The sequence below is a fragment of the Equus quagga genome, chromosome 9 (assembly GCF_021613505.1).
Source record: "Equus quagga isolate Etosha38 chromosome 9, UCLA_HA_Equagga_1.0, whole genome shotgun sequence".
NCBI lineage: Eukaryota > Metazoa > Chordata > Mammalia > Perissodactyla > Equidae > Equus > Equus quagga.
The window spans coordinates 21141842-21162150 of NC_060275.1; the positions used below are offsets into that span (position 1 = coordinate 21141842).

At 37.6% G+C, this 20309-nt stretch overlaps 1 protein-coding gene across 16 annotated transcripts in view; it reads left to right on the top strand.

The window, feature by feature from the left end:
- TCF4 (transcription factor 4) overlaps positions 1-20309 on the top strand; it is a 347611-nt gene that overhangs the window by 297683 nt on the left and 29619 nt on the right. For 13 of the 16 annotated variants that reach the window (XM_046671258.1, XM_046671255.1, XM_046671266.1 and 10 more), the window contains 5 exons: positions 5491-5623; positions 13290-13357; positions 14487-14565; positions 16868-16944; positions 19641-19844. In XM_046671258.1, the coding sequence (XP_046527214.1) occupies positions 5491-5623; positions 13290-13357; positions 14487-14565; positions 16868-16944; positions 19641-19844 (561 nt within the window). The remainder of the gene's footprint in view (positions 1-5490; positions 5624-13289; positions 13358-14486; positions 14566-16867; positions 16945-19640; positions 19845-20309) is intronic. The other 3 variants (XM_046671260.1, XM_046671264.1, XM_046671271.1) reach the window with 1 other exon arrangement.

Sequence of the window (20309 nt, forward strand, 5' to 3'; positions counted from 1 at the left end):
GTTTTCTCCAGTCCCATCAGTGACAGCAACCGTGGGATTTCTCTTTCAGCTTCCCACTTTTCAGTGTTTTAACTTTAATTCCACAGTGCCCAATATCCCCCTGATACTCTCTTTTGCTGCTCTCTAATTGAAGATTGCTGGGCTGTAGAATGTTGTCTTTCTTTCATTATTGAAGTTTCTACTCTACTCATCACCTACATTCCTCCATCCTAGTATGTCTCTTTCTCCCAGAGGAAGCAACTCATCTGATGTTTTTCTAGCCTCAGAATCCACTTATGAACTTAAGTCCCTCGTTAAATGGAGGAGAGAGTACTTCTGGATCATAAGTTAGGTTTGGGATGCAGATAATGTGGAACTGAGTCCCTTGTGCAATAAAATAGCTTAAAAAATGTATGAACCTCTAACCCTGCAAATGCAAAAGGGTGTGACAAATCCAGTGGTCCTCAGTGATACTTACATCACTCCTCTTCATCTTGTAATTTTTCCATTTTTCTTCTCCTAATACCCAGATTTATGTTTCTTTTTCTGTTCGGATGTAGGAAATAGTACTTTCTGGATTCCTATGGTCTTCCCTTTCTTTTGCTCAACCACCAGAGATATAGAAAAGGTGACTTAGGGCCGGCCTGGTTGTGCAGCGGTTAAGTTTGCACGTTCCGCTTCTCGGCGGCCCAGGGTTCGCCGGTTAGGATCCTGGGTGCGGACATGGCACCGCTTGGCACGCCATGCTGTGATAGGCATCCCATGTATAAAGTAGAGGAAGATGGGCATGATGTTAGCTCAGGGCCAGGCTTCCTCAGCAAAAAGAGGAGGACTGGCAGTAGTTAGGTCAGGGCTAATCTTCCTCAAAAAAAAGAAAAAAGAAAAGGTGACTTATATCCTATTCTGGCAACCTAAAACATTTCCAGAAGTTAAGATTTCTGATATGCTTGAAAATACCTGTTAAGTTAGCTCTGGAGACAGAGACACTGTGTGGTCAACTAGCTTATCCATTATTGAGAAACAGATGACAGAGATGGAATTGGCCTTTTTATATCTTCTCCCAAGCTTGAATTTGTAAATCACAACATTTCTCAAATTTCAGCACATTTTCAGTAAACAGCAGATGAATTACTTTCAAATTTCCTCTTCTCCCACCTCCTACTTGGAAGTCTTACATTGAAAGCTTAGAGAAATATCAACTATAATTATACTAGAATTTCTTCTTGGCTAATATTTTTATTTCTCCATCATCATTTTCCACCTCTCTAAGGACTCATGATCAAAACTACATGTGTCCTATAAGCAAAGAAAATTTTGGTGACAAAAGATTTGGACACTATACTAATAGGTTGGAATTTCAGTCCTTTTAAGAGTTGTCTATTTGACATTTACTTCTCTTCCCTCCTATGTTGATTTCTTTCTTTCTCTATCATATTCTAACATTTTGATCTGAGTTGATTTTATCCCAGTCAACTTCACTGCATGGGGGAGGTATCTTTAAAATGTGCTCAAATGCACAAAAAGTATAATTTTAAAAAGGAAACCAACTGCAGTCCTTTTAGAAAAAAAATTTGCTGAAGCAGAACACTATTATCAACCAGGAAAAAAGATCATTTTGAAGGAGTAACCCAATAGGTTGTATCAGATGCTATACTTGTAAAATGTCATTTACCCATCACGAAACACAAGGTTTTCATTCTTCACTTGAAATTGGCAGATCTTAAGAGATTAGGGGTTTTGTTTTAAAAAAGGGTAAATCAATTAGGTCTCTGGTAAGGTATCCTAATGAATTTTCTCACTGAAGGAGAAACTGTTGTATTATTGTATCTAATAATCATTGTAATTTCATATTTAACCATAAGAAAATCTCTTATTGAAGTGACTTTTAAAAATCTGACACTGATTGAGAATAATTTGCGTACGCAGTAGGGAGTTCATGTCCTTTCACTTGAAAAGAAGGGTAGTTCCTTACAATTGTCATCCATAGCTTTTGGCCAGTCCCATACTGAGCAAAGGAATAGTTTGAGAAAAAGAAGAGAGCTTTCCTTGGGTTATTTTGGGTAAAAATTGGCCAAATTAGTATGTCTTTAAAGGTGAAACTTTTTAGAAACATTATTGCCTTCATCACTTTATACTGTCTTATAATAGAATGTGTAATTATAGAGCTTAAAATCCACACATTTCAGTAGCAACTGTCAAGTCACCAGTTTTGATTCTTTAAGTCCCTTCACAGTTTCAGCCTCTACAACACATTCCCACAGCTAATCACTACTATGCCACAGATACACATACAGAATCACTGAGGAGATTGGAGTTCGTGGTTAAGCTTTGGAATGGGTTGTTGTAGAAGATTTAAGTTTGGAATGACTCGGCAGAGTTCTTTTTAAAAATAGGATAGAGTCCTTGCTGTCTGGCATGGTTTAGGCACAGTCTTAACACCACAGAGTGAAATCGTCCCAGGAGTCTGGAATTTTAATATAGAGGAAATTTTGTTGTCTTATTTTTTTGTAACGTAAACCCTTCCCCCGGTCATTCTCAACTGGGGCCATTTTACCCCTCAGGGAACGTTTAGTAATATCTGGAGACATATTGTGATGTTACAGCTTGGGGGGGTAGATGCTACTGGAGTCTAGCGTGTGAAGGCCAAGGATGCTGGTAAACATACTGGCATGCACAGAAGAGCCCCTACCTCCCCAGCAAAGAAAGATCTGGCACAGAAGCTCAATAGTGCCGAGGTTGTAAAACCCTGCTTTAGCCCAAAGCTTGATTTTATTCTTAGTATGTGCTGCCAATTATTATATTTTCTGATCTTTGAGTTATCAACCCATAGGTTGATAAAAACATCACTAATGGTAACATTTTTAACACTTACTCTATCAATAGACTCCAAATACACTATAATTGGGTATCATAAGTAAAAATAAATAAACAAATAGTGGGCATGTAAAACCATAACACTTTATCACACTTCCCCTTTCCCTTCCCTTTGTAGCAAGTAGGGCGGACAGTATTAATAGCTGGAGTGAGAGAGCTACAGGGACCTCTTACAGTTGATCTCTAAATACTCTACAAGAGACATTAATGACATATCACTAATATTCTCTTTGGTGTATTTATTATGTCTTTGAGTGACAGTCGTTTGCAAGATACTTTTCCTTGTAAAATAACCTAGTTCTAAATCTCATTAATTTCTTTCAGCATCTAATTTTCTATGAGTCTCTAAAAATAACTGATTTACATGGATTGCATTGGTTTCCCCATGAAAATTATGGGGAAGAACTTGTCTTTATTCTCTGAACTCAGTATTAACTCTTTGTCAAATCCTGATTTATTGCCCATTTTAAACCAAGTTAAAAGAGTCTAAAAATTCGCCCTGATGTGACCATCTTTTTCCTCTCATCCTGTGATTATTATAGTTATTTAAATATTTTTCAAAGTTATTTTCCTCTGTTTTGATTTTTGCATACTTGGGACTGATTTATAAAGTTTCTCTTCTTCGGAAGCTCAGCGTGGAATAGGACTGTGTAGAGATGAAGTCAACCCATCTCTTTTCTTTTTGTTTCTCTTTTTCCATATTCTGTTTCCTTTTCTCCACATTATTATGGTCCTTGGCTCTTGAGCAGAAATAGCTCTTCTAAGTTTGGTGTTCCATGGCATATCCAGTCTTTCAGGTACGCTGTACTATGGCATGGGCCCACTCTATCATTCTTTGGAGAAAATTTTGTGGACTACTTGGGATACTCTGTAAGTGGAAAGCAGGAATGAGTTTAACAGGTGGCCTAAGGAATTTTTTGATGAAGCAGAGAAGTCCATGAAATTTACAAGCTTGAAAGGCATTCTAGGGAACTTGGAAAGGTTTAAGGGCATCATCTCAACTTTTTCCCTGAAGTTGACTTTTCAGTTGGACTACTTGGGGTGTGCAGAGGTAATATGTTCAAAGGCATCCACCATGTCATTAGCTCTGCATTTTTTGAACTGTTTAGTTATCTCTCAAATAAGTAGTATTTCAATCCACTATTTATTAAATGCTAACCAATAACCAGTTGTTCTTTGAGTATATAGGATAATTATGTGTTAGCACCCAACCACAAGTCGTGGGATGCAGAGATATGAGCTCTATTTCTTCTCCTTAAAGAGTTTACCTTATAAGTGGAAATGCATTTGAAAGAGAAAGCAGTGAAAGGCAGCATATAATGAAGTGTTGAATGGCACAGTACAGAATGTAAGTGCAGTAGGGATTCAGAGAGAAGAGATGATGGAAGAGCTGGAAGAAGTAAGGAATCCTCAAGGAAGAGATAGAACCCAAGATGAGCCTCACAAAATAAATAGGAAAATACCAAGACACGGGGGGTTCACTCCTTGTGAATAAAGCCCCGGTCTTTAAGTGCCCCTGATTTTCAGCACCATATTCAATCTCTAATTTTAGCAGAATCTCTAATAATGATATAATAAAGATCCATAGCCTATTAATGTATTACCTATATGGACAAAGGATATTTTAATTTAAATATTTTTCCTTTACACATCTGTAGCACAAACATGTGAAGAGATGTTTTTCACATGCCTATGAGAATAACTTTTTAAGCTACTTTTTATCTTGAAAAGGAAAATAGCTCAATGTGTTTTTGTAAATACCCATATCCCTGTTAGTGATCTGCTCATTCCCAAGCAGATGGATGGGTAGCAACTAATTTGCCAGCTTACAGGCACTGTGATACGCCCCGAGAAAAGCAACTTCTTTGGGCAACTAGTAATAATAATCAAACTCAAAGCCAAACCTTAAACCAAACGTTCCTGTGTAGAAGATCTTCTTCTTTCATAGTCAGCCATGTGGTAGATTGCTAATGGAGAGGTCATGTAAAGAAAGAAATCAAATAAGTCATTCTCAGTTCATTTTTCCAATTCAATTCAACATAGTCATTAATTTAAGGCTTTACATATTGATACTTTAGAGAGATATTTAATCATTAGTGCTTTTTAAATTTTTCAGTTACCATTTTGTTCTTGCTGGAGTTCAAAAAGATAATCCACTTTGGCAGGAAGAGGATTTCAGATTGTTTACTCTGCTATTTAGTGTCCAGAAGTTCAGGATGAAGTATAATGTAAACCTGCGGGCCATGATGTTGTTTTATTCATTGTCTTGGAATCTCTCTTGATAATAGGCCATACAAAAAAATAGTAGTAGAGACGGTCTTTTGTGTTGCTGAATTCTTGAAGGTGCTTTTAAGCAGTAATTTTTTAGTTTAAAGATCGTGATCGTTTCTCAGTGTCCTCTGTTTCCTTTGTATTCCTCTATATTTGATGCAAACCCAAACCAACTATGTGTCTTTATATTTTATTATTCGAAAAATGAAAGCTGTCAGATCTAAGCAAGATGTATTCTTGGATATTTTGAAATTCTAGGGGCTGTCTCCATTGCAAAACAGAGAGTTCTGAAAGAAGTATTAGAAAACTTACCCGCTAAATATTTGATGGTTAAATATGGCCTCCTTCTTCTGCTTCTTGCTGCAGAGCTATCCATCACACTCCTCAGCAGACATCAATTCCAGTCTTCCTCCGATGTCCACTTTCCACCGTAGTGGTACAAACCATTACAGCACCTCTTCCTGTACGCCTCCTGCCAACGGGACAGACAGTATAATGGGTGAGTCATGGAAGTGCCGATTCTGATGCCGACAATCAACGTCAGGGTTTAATAATAAGGGACCTCTTTTATTCCTCTCATAATTGAACAGCAATCAGGCAATGAATATTTGTCACATAACTGAATGAACAAACAAATGAACCAAATAGAAAGAGTCATTGGCTTGAGCATAATCAAATTTTTTGTCACAAGAAAATGAAATTTGTCTACTTTGTGCATGTGAGTCATTAGATTGAATAAGGATTTAAATAGACTAAACCTACCTTGCTTCTCACACTGTCAACTGCGAACAAAGTCAACTTTATAAGATGAACCACTGAAGACTAGTGAGATGAGGGCGTATTATAAACTTTTAATAGTAGTTGTTAACCACTTCCCAAATTCCCATCACTGTGCTAAGCTCTTAACCATGACACACCACTACCTTCTGAAGACTAGTTCATGTGAAATTCACAGGTGATCTTTAATAACTAAATGGCTTCGCTTTCTGGAGACAGTGGTGTTGTGGAATCCTTGAGAAGGGAAGGAGTGTTTGCTAACGTATGGGAGAGGAGATCCCTGGGCATCAGTGGGCCAGAAGTTATTTACTGCTTTTTCTCAAGCAGATTTACTAAGGAGTTAAGGCCCAAGCAGAATGCTCTTGCCAAATGAACTGAGCCATCATCCTCTCATTTTTCTTGATGTCCATTTTGGTCCTCTCCCTAGGACATATGGTTCCTCCACCAGCACTCTGCCCTTGTGGGAAGAGCTAGGCAGGATCTCCAGCTGCCCCTGGAGGAAAGAGTCCGGGTTGAGGAGGAAGCAGCCACCCCCTTCTGAATCCGCCTTTGACAACCTTGTTGTTCAGATGAGCAGCACAGCCTGATGCTCCACGGTCTTATTAAAACCTCAGCCATCGCTGGTCACCACTACTCTGATTCTAGCTCAGACCCACACGTTGCTTGGCCTTAAGATCACTTCCAGTGGGTCACTGATGAGCGCACTAACTGTATGTTTTAGAGAGAAGAATGTGTGACAGAATAAGCCTGCCGTTGATTCTCTTAGCTCTTTGCAGTTTTTTCCCTTTCCTTAGATAGTCTATGGAACTTTGGAAAGTGGTGTGAATCACTTATGTGGGAGAGTTTTTGATGAAAGAGAAGAGATGTGTTTTGAAATGTTGCAAATATAATTCTGCCTAAGTAATACACTCACTGCTTATTCAATAATATATTTCACACTTGAGATGAGCCATGTAGCAGCCCTTGGCATTATGTCTCACTAAGAAGCAAATTTAGGAAAGAGTTTCCATTTCTGTAACTTTTCCTAACAGAGCTTCTACAAATGTGTTGCATCAGTTTGACCTTGGAGAGCTATGAACAGAGGTCATATGGGGAAGTTTTGTTAGTATCAATGCAGTTTGGGCAGATTTGAAAAACAAGAAGAAAGAAAGAAGTGCAGAACTGAAAGAGTGAGAAAAGCATATTTCACTTCAGTGTGGTTTGACAAATGGAAAGCCCCTTTCTGTAGTCATGAGGTCTACTTATAAAGAAGGATGACCGGTCATTCATCCTCTTACACGACAGATTTCCTGTCTACTTGTGGTTTGAGTAATTTTCTTTTTTAGGAAGGTATAAAGGTGGAGCAAAAGCTTGAGTTGAGGAAAACAGGCTTCAGCACTGTTTGAAAAAAAGTTTTGTTGATTGATTTGCACAACAGTCTTCCTGTGGGAGAGGCACTACGACTTGGGAAGAAAGCTATTATGAGATGATGTGATCGTCCTCCAAGAGCTGTGGGCAGCGAAGCCACGAGTCTCAGTGGGAATGGGATTCTCTTTATGTAAGCTGGGTGGCTCATCATTAGCTTGTGGATAAACAGGAATGTCTGCTCTGCTTCTTCCTTTAGTCTGGGCAGGATGGGGCAGTAAGAGGCTTCCACATACTGATGGGCTCAACTGTATGCTAAAGATGGGCTTAACTTATACAGACCACAGGGTCCTGTTTAAGTGGAGGGAGGGTTTAGACAATAATAAAGGAGATACAGTTTTAAAAGGGAAAAGTATGAGATTTTTGGAACCAGGAAAAGGTTTTTAGGAACAATTTTATTACATAAATTATTCCATAATCATAGGTGTTCTTGCTACAGTCTCCTAACAGAATGTGAGAAAGCTTTATAATCTTTTCAGGAATTAAGTAGACATGGTAATTCAGCTTTTTGGAGGAACAGACCTTTTATTAACTTGCATATAAATACAGTTATTACTTTAAGATTACTTCAAGGGAGAATAGTCTAGGGTGTTCTCCCTTAACATAATATGTCCTCTAATTCCTTAAGTTAAAATACAGAGGAAAATTTAAGTGTGATCATAAGCCTTAGTATCACACGGTATCTGAGTAGCTCAGATTTCTTTGCACTTTTATTCTCTTTGGTTTTGGTTCGATTATTAGAGTGTGGTAGAAGTCAGAGATGGCAGCATGTCTATGTAACAAGAAGATTTCTCTTCTGATGTTAGTGACACTTCCCTAACAAACAGTGTGGATTAATAGGATACATCTGTAGACTTTTGAAAATATTTGGCATCTACTCACTCATTCTGAAATGCAGGAAATAAAGAAATATTACATTGCCTGTATCTCAAAGAACAAACAGAGCTAATTAAATAATTGGTAAATAGGGAACACATAGCCTGACACATGTTTGAGATTACACACATGATTCTGTAGAAAATGACTGTGAGCAATACTAATGCCGTAAGAATGGGGTTCGAGCACTAACACATGGACATCACATTTTTCAAGTTTTCTTGGTGAAAAGTTGCAAGGCAATGCAATGTTCTCATAAATGGCGATGACGTCTTAGGAAGCTGCTTTTTCAATTCAGAAGATCATTGCCGCATCTCTCAGTTTCATGTTATAATGTGTCTTCCTGGCAGTCAACTCAACTGTCCTGAACTGATCATAGAACAGTAAAATGAATGTGGAGTGAGGTGTAAGTTCTAGAACCATCAGAAAGTAACCTCTCGAGAACCATGCTCGTTTGCTTCTGATTCTGTCCTCTGCATCTCAAAGATGCTTGACAGATGCTCACTGAGGTTTGGGGAATGGCTTGCGTTTGACTTGGAGGAGTGACCATTGTTTCTTGCTTTGTTTTCTTTTGCCCTTTAATTCCCAATATCATTTTTTGAGAAATGCTTAGGAATGACAAAGCTTGCTTAGTCTATATTAATGATTTTTTTAAGTGTCTTGTTCATCCATGGATTTTCCAGAGAATTGTAGAATAAAATATTTTACTTGTGGTGTATAGTCCACGACTTTTCTCTGAAGCCTTGCCAGCAAGCTCTGGAGATTACATTAGACATTTCTGAATTGCAAGAGTCTATTAAGCACCCTGGAATTATATGAATGTAATGGATGGCACACGGGGTGAATTCCTAGTAGTTCAACTGGTGTAGCACCCAGTGAAGGAGAGAAGCTAAAGTCCAGGGGCTTCAGAAACTACCACCATCGGAGCTTTTTGAATTTATTCCTAAAGCTCTTCAGAAGCAGTAACAGACCAATGCCTCTGCATGTGAGCATGCATACAGAGGAGGAAGTGTAGTAAGTGATTAGATACCAGCTATAGAGGATAGAAAAAAGGACCCCGGACCGTGACAGCACAGTCCCCTCAGACTACTCAAGGAGGAGAGTGCTCCAGTTCCCCACTGGGAAATACCATTTGTATACATTCCCAGGGTGTGACCCCTTGTGGTCTGGGGCTACACACCCTCCCAGGGAACTGGGCATACAACTCGCATAATGGTTATAATAACTATTATTGTTTTATTAGTCTTTAACTGGCCTGCTTTCTAATTCATGGTATTTCCCATGTTTTTAAACCTCAAACCAAACAGTGTTGAAGGAACAGACTACCAAGATTGATTTAGTACAACATATGCTAAAGATTACCCTGGGATATCTATCTGTTTCATGAATTAATCTGGCTTACAACTTTCACTTCTAATGACATGTTTGTATGACATGATGCATTTTAGTGTGTGGCTTTTCCAGTAGAAACATAATGTCCGTTTCCTCTTGAGGACTTAGTTTCACAGTAATTTTATTATTAGAATAGTCACATAATATTCACTTTGTCCTTTACGAGAATCTTGAGCCTTCAAATACAGCTGAGTGATGAATAGGCAGAGTGTAAAAGTAATATGAATTTTATCCAGCAGTGTCGTGGCATCTTAGTTACAAAGACCACCAACAGAGAACAATAAACTAGTTTGATTTGTCTCCTCGTCCATTTCCTGCACATGGTCATGGGGCCCAACTTCCCCCCTGAATTCCTAGGAGTCCCTCCTGCTGAAAATAAGTGCATTGGAGCTTACATTTGAGTTTTTATTCTAAAATTATACGTAGTGGGAGTGCTGGAAATCCTCCTTCTTTTGTCATCTTTATAGACAAGCTCATGGCATTGTTCTGCTGCTTCTGATAGTTTAATAACATGGGGGTCATTTGGACACAGTTCAGAAAAACAAAATTTTAAAGCAGTCATCTTCTTTCAGGCAGATATACTATGAATTGCATTTCTTCTTCCTTTTATATTGTCATGATGTTTCCAGCCAGAGGTTATGGGTATGCAATAAAGGGGTAACACATTTTCCAAATTCTGATTTTCAGTAGTCGATCCCCAGGCACTGCTCATCCTGGTGTTTTGATTAGGGTGTGTTCTAATGGGAATTGCCATTTCCCCGAAGTGGGATTGACAACAAGGGTGGTCCAACATGTAGCCGAAGATACCAAACCTTTCTTTCTGCTCCATCTTCTAGCCAGCAACAGCACCTGTGTTCAAGCCATCTGAACAATGCTTGGGTGGCTGGCAGTGTTGAATCCTCCTACAAAATTACAGTTCCTCTTAATAACCGCTCATCTTCTATTCATATTTATGTTACAGCCCTACTTAGAGACTGATTATTTTTTCTCTTGAGCAAGAGAAATTGATTAGAGCTAAGATAGCTTGAGAAATCAATCCAGTCTTTACCAAGTAGGGGCAAAAGTTTTATCTTTATTTCTATTATATAGGCATTTTGGTAACTTCCAGTAATATGAGTTGACAAAAACTCAGGCCTAGAATAGTAATCAAATCCTGTTACATTAAAGACGAAAAGGTGGACTTGATGAGCACAAGTTTAATTAGAAGTGTGTTTTGCTAAACATGACCCATTACTCAGTAGAAATTATGCCATTTGAGCATTGAAAATATATTCACTTTCTGATTACTTATGCCCTTTGACATATCAGTCACATGAATAAAAAGAGAAATCTTTAAGAGAAAAACCCACATAGCTTAACATGTTTCAGGGACTCTTGAAAACGTGTCTCCTCCGACGTTTCCTGGAACAGAACAAAAGGCATTCCAAGCGAAAGGGCAGACTGGCCCCAATAAACTGCTTTGAAATTTAAGCTCTGGGTTTGGCTCTCCAGCTGCTGCAAGGTAGAATGGCTTCAAGTTAAAAAATAGTCTGTTCTTATCAGTGGCTTCCATGAGTAGCCTTTGTAGTTTTCTGAAACATTTTCATGACAACATGAGGTAAGGAGTTGATTCTAATTTTTCTTCTGCTTGCTCAGTCCTAACATCTATCTCCCTCTTTAAAATAGGCACTAATAGAACGTTTAGTGAGGAATGGCTAGAATGAAAGTAATCGTAGTGATCATATCTTGTCTCTTCTCAAGTGTGATTTTTAGGCTGAATATAGTTTATTTTTTAAATGTTCCTAAAATATGTCTCTTGTTTTCAATTCCTTCTGTTTGGTTTCATGAAAATATATTTTTAAACACTTACCTTCACTTTAAAGTTGCTCAGAGGAAGAATTAATCTTTTGAAAGCTACTGTGGTAGCAAATTTTAACTGTAATTGAGACAATATCTTGTCCTATTTGGGTTTAAATTCTTTATTAGATATTGTAATTTTTTCCAGTGTGGCTCTGAACTTTCATTTCTTGAAGATCTGTTTTCTAATCAAGCAGATATCACAAATTATTTTAACTGATAAATCTAATTTTTATGTATGTGTGATAATATTGCCTCTAGGAAGAAATATATGTATAATTGCCCCCAAATACCATGGTAATACATACTGCAAAAAGTTCCTGCTCTCTGTATTTTCAAAAATCTTTATTATTTTGTTTTTAGTTTTTAAAGAACTCCTTAAAGCAGAAATTTTCACTTTCACACCAGATGTAATTTCAGCTATCTCTTATATTAAGTATTTTTAATACTCTTGATATCTGTGAATTCCTTCCACTAGCTCATCTGTATAATGTCAGACGCTCATTTCAAAGAATTTGCTTATAATATAATCCTTAGTGCTAATAACCAAGATATTTTTAATAGTATGAATTTGTGATATGAAAAAGAATAGGCTTTGTCAGAAGGTGACTGTGTTTTGTTTTTTTTTTTATCACATATCAGTTTTCTTTCAGTTTTAGTAATTAACGAATGAATATGGTTGTGGGTTTTGTTAACCAAATAAGGCACACATCAAAAGATTATCTAACTGACATACCCAACATGTAAATATATAAAAATAACAAGCATAATTTAACTATGCTAAGCAGAGGTCAGGAGAAGGAAATTGCAACGTAAAGAAGCAGAGAATTTGACCACTTGGGATCTGACCCCACTACTCCATTTTACAGATCTGGAAACAGACATTTGCCAGCAAGGGTGCTCTCCTGACTCAAGGATAGGGCTGGGAATTTTTGAAAATTATATAAATGTACAATGAAATTCTACTTGGATTAAATCAGCTGATTTAAAATTTCCTTTTCTTATTTTACATCTCCTGGAGTTTAATAGGTTTTATTTAAATACTGTGGCTATTTGCTAATGTTGAGGCCTTAATAAATGTAACATACCAAATGTTGCAGGCATTGTATTAATACTGTTAAATAGAGCTGGCATTAAATTATATACTAGAATCTACATCTTTTTATTAACAGTACTCTTTGTTTATTTGTTGATAAAAAGGTTTTAAGATGATAGAGATAGCTTCATGAATATGTACACTGACTTTATCTCTGGAATTTGAGGACATATCCACTTTTAGTAGCATAATAGTTCAAAATTTTAAAATGTCAACAGAGGCTTAAATATGTGGAGAATATATGTTATTTAAGATATTAAAAATTATTTTCTCTCCCAGGAAGTCAGACCTATTAGATGTTTTGTTTGTTTACTGTGGAACTCTGAGAGGAGTACCTCATTTTGCTATGTATCAATTTTTTTTATTTGAAAGAAGATATAAGTGATTCATGAAGATAATTCAATTTAGTGTATAAAATATAAAGAAAAGCCAAACTGAGGACTTGAGAGACCTGAAAGTGCTTTCCACTTCTTGCAACAATGAACTTCATATGCTCGCTTGCCACATTCCACTCTCACTCCTCATCAGCAACAAGGGGGAAAGTAATAGCAACTAAAACACTTTATCTTGAAACCAAGGTGTCACGTTTATATTTTATCTGTAAAAAATGTAACATGAATATATTTGACATCTACCTCGGCAAACAAATTAATGCTAATTAAAGATTAATGTGTTGTAATTAGCATTAAAAATGCAATTAAATTGTGAGTAAATGGACCAGGAATAGAGAATTGTTAGACGTCTCACTGCCTGGTTTTTCATATTCTGCCTTTTGTTTTTGCAGCAAATAGAGGAAGCGGGGCAGCAGGCAGCTCCCAGACTGGAGATGCTCTGGGCAAAGCACTTGCTTCGGTGAGGCAATGTTGATTTTGGACTTCATATGCACCATTGTAGAAGGGTGAACTTTAATCAGAAGTGGACATTTGGAATTTTAGAAAATGAATGGCAAATAGCTTTGATTTTTTTGGAAATGCTAGCCTTCTTGCATAATGATCATGGGAAAATGTGAGGAGAGAGTCTGAAGCTTCCCATTTGTGGCTGGTCTCCTCCATCTTGTCTCCTTACTGTGGTACTAAGCAGTCCTCAATTATGGATTTGTGGATGTTCTCAGGGCATTTAGGTGCATAGATCTTCTCTCTTGATTTCTTCTTTTTCTCTAAAGGCACATGGGTACCCATTGACCAGCTAAGACTGACTTTGCAAGGGGCTGTTCTAAAACACTTCAGAAAAGGCATTTTTAAAAAAATGATCATAACTGAGGTCCTTGAGGCCTTGTCACATTATTGGCACCTGGGGACTCAGTTTCTCTGCCTTGCCTCCCCCGGTGCCAGGAGACTAGAATTCAACATTTCTTGCATGTTCACTAGTGACAACGTGGCCCATCTTATTTATTGTCTTCAAAAGCTAAACATGGTCATTTGCGAATGTAATTGGAGATTTGTTGTTCGAACATTTTATCTCTTCAGTTTGTCTTTTCTTACCTTTGGGAGCATAAAAGAAGTTTGATTTCTGTGAGTTTTGCGACCTAAGTAAAAGTTTTTATGTAATTTGGGCATTCTTATGCCTTGGAATGAAATGGCTTAGTCATAGTGAAGAAAGAGTTGGATAAAAGTCTTAGAGATGATACTGTCTGCCCTCTTTTTTTGTGGAGGAAGGAAGGGAGGTTTCGAGTATCTACTTGGCTTGCCCATGGCCACACAGCCCTGATAGGAAAAGGACTAGAACTGAAGTCTGCTGACCCCCCAGTCCAGTTTTTTCCCCACTACCTTCTAGGACCTCAATAATTCTTCTTTTGAAAAATTAAAGAAATTGTGTTAAGTTTTTCGTCTTAGACTATTGGTGCTATATAGTTGATTGTTAAATATATTTTGTAACTGATCATTTTTAAACAAATTGCACTGACACTTTGTCATTTAACAAGTTGATGATTTACTCCTAATGAATGAGGGTTTGATTTTTTTTTTCTCCCCACTGTTTTAAGATCTATTCTCCAGATCACACTAACAACAGCTTTTCATCAAACCCTTCAACTCCTGTTGGCTCTCCTCCTTCTCTCTCAGGTACTGTACTTTAAAGCCCATTCCATCATAGTACCAGTTTATGAGAATGGTTTCCCCCTTGTACTTCCTGTTCTAGTAGATGGAAACCCGCTCCCTCCAAAAGCTCAAAACATAATATCCCTCAACAGACAAATAGAAAGGAGTGGGAGGGAGAGACTGCCGTGTGACATACAGCTGTGTACATCCAAAACCTTTCTTAAAAATTAGATGTTTTTAGAATACACAATCATATGGAAAATGTATTTCTTAAGCTTTTCTTAGCTCTGTAGAAGACACTCAACAGAGTAATATATTCCAACGAAACATCTCAAAGGGGAAAACCCCGTTAATATAGCCATGAATAGAAATATAGACTATGTATAGTCATCGAATATAGACTATTCAAAAGGATCATTCCTACAGAAATTTTAGACTTTCCAAATTCCCATAGACTTTCCATGGCATTGAAATGTTTGAGGAAAACCATAATTTGGTAAATAAATTGTGAAGTAATTGTGGGGAGTGAAAGGGGATGTTTACCTTTAAAATACAACAAATTAACATAACCTATGGCTTCAAATAGGAAAATTATAAGTTGTTGAATTATCTTAGTAAAGCATTTCACTTTTCAGAGGTCCGTTTAAGAGGCTCATTGCCCTTCCAATATAAATGTTTCCAGAAGGCCCTGTCTGGTGTGTGTCTTTGCTCTTTGGAAAGAGGACAGGTGGCTTCTCAAAAAAAACTAAATCACATCTGTACCTGATTGAAACCTGACCTTACTGTAATTTATAGTGGAATCACTTGCCTAAAAATTGCCTCCTCGAACCCCATATTATTCTCTGCACGTAGCGCTCACATGGCCCATTAGACACTGGGTTCTCTGGTAGAGAATGGGAGGTTTCAGACTGCCACACAGCTTTTAGAGGTGATGGCCGTGGTGCAGGTGGGAATTAACATCAGCCTTTTCCAAACCTTCATCCGCATGAGGGGGTTACAGAATAGAGAGCGTGGTAGCAGGACCTTGAAGTCCATATGTCCGTAGAGACACAGTTGAAGCTGGGAAGAAATAGAGATGATATTAAGAGGATAATGGAACAGCAATGAAACGTTGCCCATGACAGAAATGCAAAGTAAGATTCAGGATTGTTATATACTTGTGGTTCACTAGCATATTATTAGGCTCTGGAAAATGATCACAAGTGTCAATGTCCAGAACCAAAGAAGGATTGAGACAACCTCCAGCCCAGTGAGGCAGGTGATGAGGGCATCTGAGCAGGGAGAACTCCAAGTTCCCCATTTCAAACAAAGTGGCTCTGATTTCATCTGTTTAATAATTTGGAAAAACAATTCTATGGTCTAATAAAGTTTGAGAACAAGTAATATATTCAAATGCTCTGATTTTACAGATGAGTGTGCTAAGGCCTAGACAGGGTGCATGACTTGCTGAGGTTACACCAGTAGCAATCTGAGAGCTTGGACAAGAATCTGGGGCTCACCCTTCTGCCACTCCTCTTCTGGGTTAATGATGGGAGGAGAAAGTTATGATGCACAAATCATTTGGGAAAATGCCACAAATACCCTAAACCTAAATGGCAGTGCTCTAGAAGAAAGAGACTAGAGCATGCCACTTTTGGGGTCCTGGTTTTCTACCCCAAATGTATATTATTTTAAATTTAAAAGTTGTTTTTATTTTGTAGGTTAGACATGTAATATTTATTATAGCAGCAATCTCTCTTTACCTTCAAGTTAGTGGATCCTAAAAAATTATTTTTTCCGGAAGAAACTACTTACTTATAACTGTTGTTATATTGAGTTTTTAAATTTCTGGTTTAATGGATCCCTGCCAACTAATCTTATTCCGTTAAATAGTTTCTGAAGGCTCATCCCTTCTTAAGGATCATTTTAAGAACAAGTAGCAAAGCTGTTTCTCATTGGTGAGAGAATTTTGGTTTAAGAAACTGGCCTTGTGTGAAGATCTGGAAAAAAAAAAAAAACACCCCACTTTGAGCTCTTAAAAGTCCCTTGACTATGTGGTGATAGTTTTCCTTCCACAGGAACCTTCTCTGGCTCAAATTCAGAATCAATTAAATGTCCCCTCAGAGGAGGAAGCCTGAGAGAATTCTGAGTCTATGTAAGGTCTCCATATTTTACATTTAAAGTGTTCTCTTCATCTAAAAATTCTTATATGGGAAGGTTACATGCATTTACCTCATTGTCCAAATGAAAAATCAGTGTTGCTTTTGCTGAAAGAACTGTTTAAGATGCTGGTGAGATTATTTTTAAGATTATATGAATCTCATTGTAATTCCCATTTTACTATCAGCAGGCACAGCTGTTTGGTCTAGAAATGGAGGACAGGCCTCATCATCTCCTAATTATGAAGGACCCTTACACTCTTTGGTAAGTCTTACCCGCTCATCTCTCCTTTAGCCATTTTCAGACCGTGTTTCTCTTTTTGCATCTAGTTCACTCTCCAAGATTCTTATTTTCACTAATAAGAACTTTAGGTTGATGTTAAGCACACAAGTTTGCTGAGAGCCTGTTATGAGATTATGCTTGTTCTCGTTTGTAGATTGTCACCCAGATACTACTACAGTGTAAGCCCCAGGGCTCTAAACATCTAGGATCAGATAAGAAATTAAAAACCCTAGAAGGATAATGGCCTCCTCCCCATCTTTGGGAAAGATCCCTGTCAATGATTAAATAACTTCCCTGATATGAGAGTTCTGGAATTCCAGCGAAACTGCATAGCTGGAACACTTGAAGAGTCTATATACCTCTGCTTTGCTTTCCAGAATAACTGGTTGGTAGTTTTCCTTTTGACCTCTAAATACAAAGCCTACTGTCACTTTGGTTCTCATAGAAATCTAGTAATATCGTTAAATGCCTGCTCTTCCAGTAGGGACTTGCTGAAAATCTCCATGGGTGTAATTAATATTATAAATACTCACATGATGATTCAGTGTCTGGCACTCTAGTCTTTCTCAGCTCGCAGTGGATGGGGCTGGAAATATGCATGAAACAGCACTGCTCTGTGCAGTATTTTGTCTAGATATGAATCAAATGGGGAGGGGGAGCAGCAAGGAGCTCTTCTGTCCCTCAGGGTTGAGTTTCGCTTTTTTCCTCCATATTTTGAGATAGAACATGGAAGAAGGCATAAAGTTATCTATCTAACTTAATGTTGTCTTGTCAATGGTTCAGTTTCCTTTCCCTTTGGCTTACTATTTAAATTAAGGAAGATCTAAAAATGAAAATATGAAAGTGGATTTCCCCCTTCATTGTGCCCTTCCTTGCTGTGGTGTGTCAGTCATCCAGCTATGCATTTTAGCCACGAAAAGCAACCACAGGGGGAGACAGCATATGCACCACCTACCTAGCCCAGTTAATCTGCAGCCCACATCCAAATAAGGCATAGGTGTTTTAAGTGTTTACCTCCATCAGTTATTCTTTAGGACCCATCTATCAAAACTGGGTTTTGCCCAACTATAGATCTCTAAAGACTAGGTTTACGGTTGTGAGCTACAGCTTGAATTCTCTTTGTATTTGCAACACTCAAGAGGGGTTTTGCTAGCAGAAACTTCTCTCTCCACCAGGAAGCTGTGAGCCAGCAAGGAAGATAGGCACTTGTATTATTTCTTTTCATGTTTACATTTACACTTGGAAGTATATATTGTCATTCCCGTTTTTATAAATTAAGAAGCACAGCCTCAAAGAAGTTTAGCAACTTTTCCAAGGTCACATAAGTAACAGAGCTGGGAGTGTAGGGGAGCTCCCTTAACACCAAAGCCCACCAAGTCAGAGTGCTGAGTACCATAGACTAACTATATTAGATACACATTCTTCCCGTCGGTGTAGAATCATAGAAATTGTTTTTCTCATGCAGTAGAGCTGATACATCTGCTTGCACAGCCTATTGGAAATCAAAGTGGATTGTAGCATGATCTGGTACAAAGAGGCACTGGATTTGAAGTCAAAAGACTTTTGAGAGTCCTACCCTGATTTACCATTTCCTGGCAGTGTGACACTGAGTAATCAACTCACTTAATTTCTTTGAGCCTCATTTGCATATCTATATGGAAAGGATAATAATGTCTCCCCTGCTTGCCTTACACATGTAGAATGAGTGTCCAATGAAATGGTGTATTTTAAAGTACACCCTAAAGAATGATAATGCAGATGTCTATTTGATATCATTATTGATCACACCGAGAAAAATAAATACACATCTACATGTCCTTTTTCTTCACCAAAAACTATAAGTATAGACTTTATCTGGTTGCAGAAAGCTAGAATCCTGATGGCTGGAATGAAGAAAAAAGGTCTCTTGGTTTTTAATTGTATAAGGTAGTGAATTCTATACTATACTAGGGGCTTTGAAATCAGTTAGAAGGCCTGGCGAACAATTGATCCAAGTCTTTGTGGTTCTTCAGTCTTGAAATCTCATACTACTTTAGGTAACAGAATTTTTGTAATTTTTTCCTGTAACCATTTTGATTTCCCCTTGGGGCCCCGCACACACACACACAAGATGGTGATAATAGATAGAAATCAAGAAACATGGGTAAAAATTGATAGTTCTGAATAAATTACAGTCTGTATGCATTTACCTGTCGCTGACATGACACTTAGCGTTATATCATATGCCACGGAGGAGACCAAGGAAATATGCCTTCAAGAAGATAATTTAGTTGGGAAACTATAAATTGGTCATCTTTCCATTGTTAGTCGTTTGAAATCGTTAACTAACGCCTACCAGAATGTTCCTTAAATTCAATAAATGTTTTTCTTTTCTAAATTAAATCTAAGTTCTCTTTCAAGCTAATGCAATATAGTATAGCATACATACACTATAATGTCCTGGAAGAATTACTGAATTTACTTTGTTAATGAAAAATAACACTATAATTATAACATTAACTTTTTTTCAGTTTTCTAGGAAGGACACTATTTTTGTTCTCGTTTTAAGGAAACAGACTTTATTGGAAACATATATTCAGAAACCCAAAGTGTGGTTTGTGTCAACTTAAGTTTTACTTATATAACCTATGCATGCATTTCAAACTAAATCAAATTTCACATCATTTATTGACCAACAGCAAAGCCGAATTGAAGATCGTTTAGAAAGACTGGATGATGCTATTCACGTTCTCCGGAATCATGCAGTGGGCCCATCCACGGCTATGCCTGGTGGTCATGGGGACATGCATGGAATCATTGGACCTTCTCATAATGGAGCAATGGGTGGTCTGGGCTCAGGGTATGGAACCGGTCTTCTTTCAGCCAACAGACATTCACTCATGGTAAGTGATGAAATTTGTAGACTCTATACTTACCTTATAGAATTAGAATTTCAAGTGTAAATACTGCTGCTGCTGCTTTTTCTTCTTTAAATGGCTTTATAGAGATATAATTCACTTAACATAAAATTTGCCCATTTAAAGTGTGTAATTCAGTATGTTTTAGTATATTCGTAGAGTTGTGCGACTAAGACTCAGTCTAATTTGAGAACATTTTTGCCCCCTGCAAAAAGAAAAGAAATCCCCATATCCATTAGCAGTCCCTCTCTTTTCTTCCCTCACCCAGCCCCGGCACCTACTAATCTACTTTCTGTCTTTATACATTTGTCTACTCTAGACATTTCCTATAAATGGAATCATACAGTTTGAGGTGGTCTTTCCTGCTTGGCTTATTTCACTTGGCATGATGTTTTCAAGGCATATACATGTTTTATTACATATCAGTGTCATTCATTTTTATTACCAAAC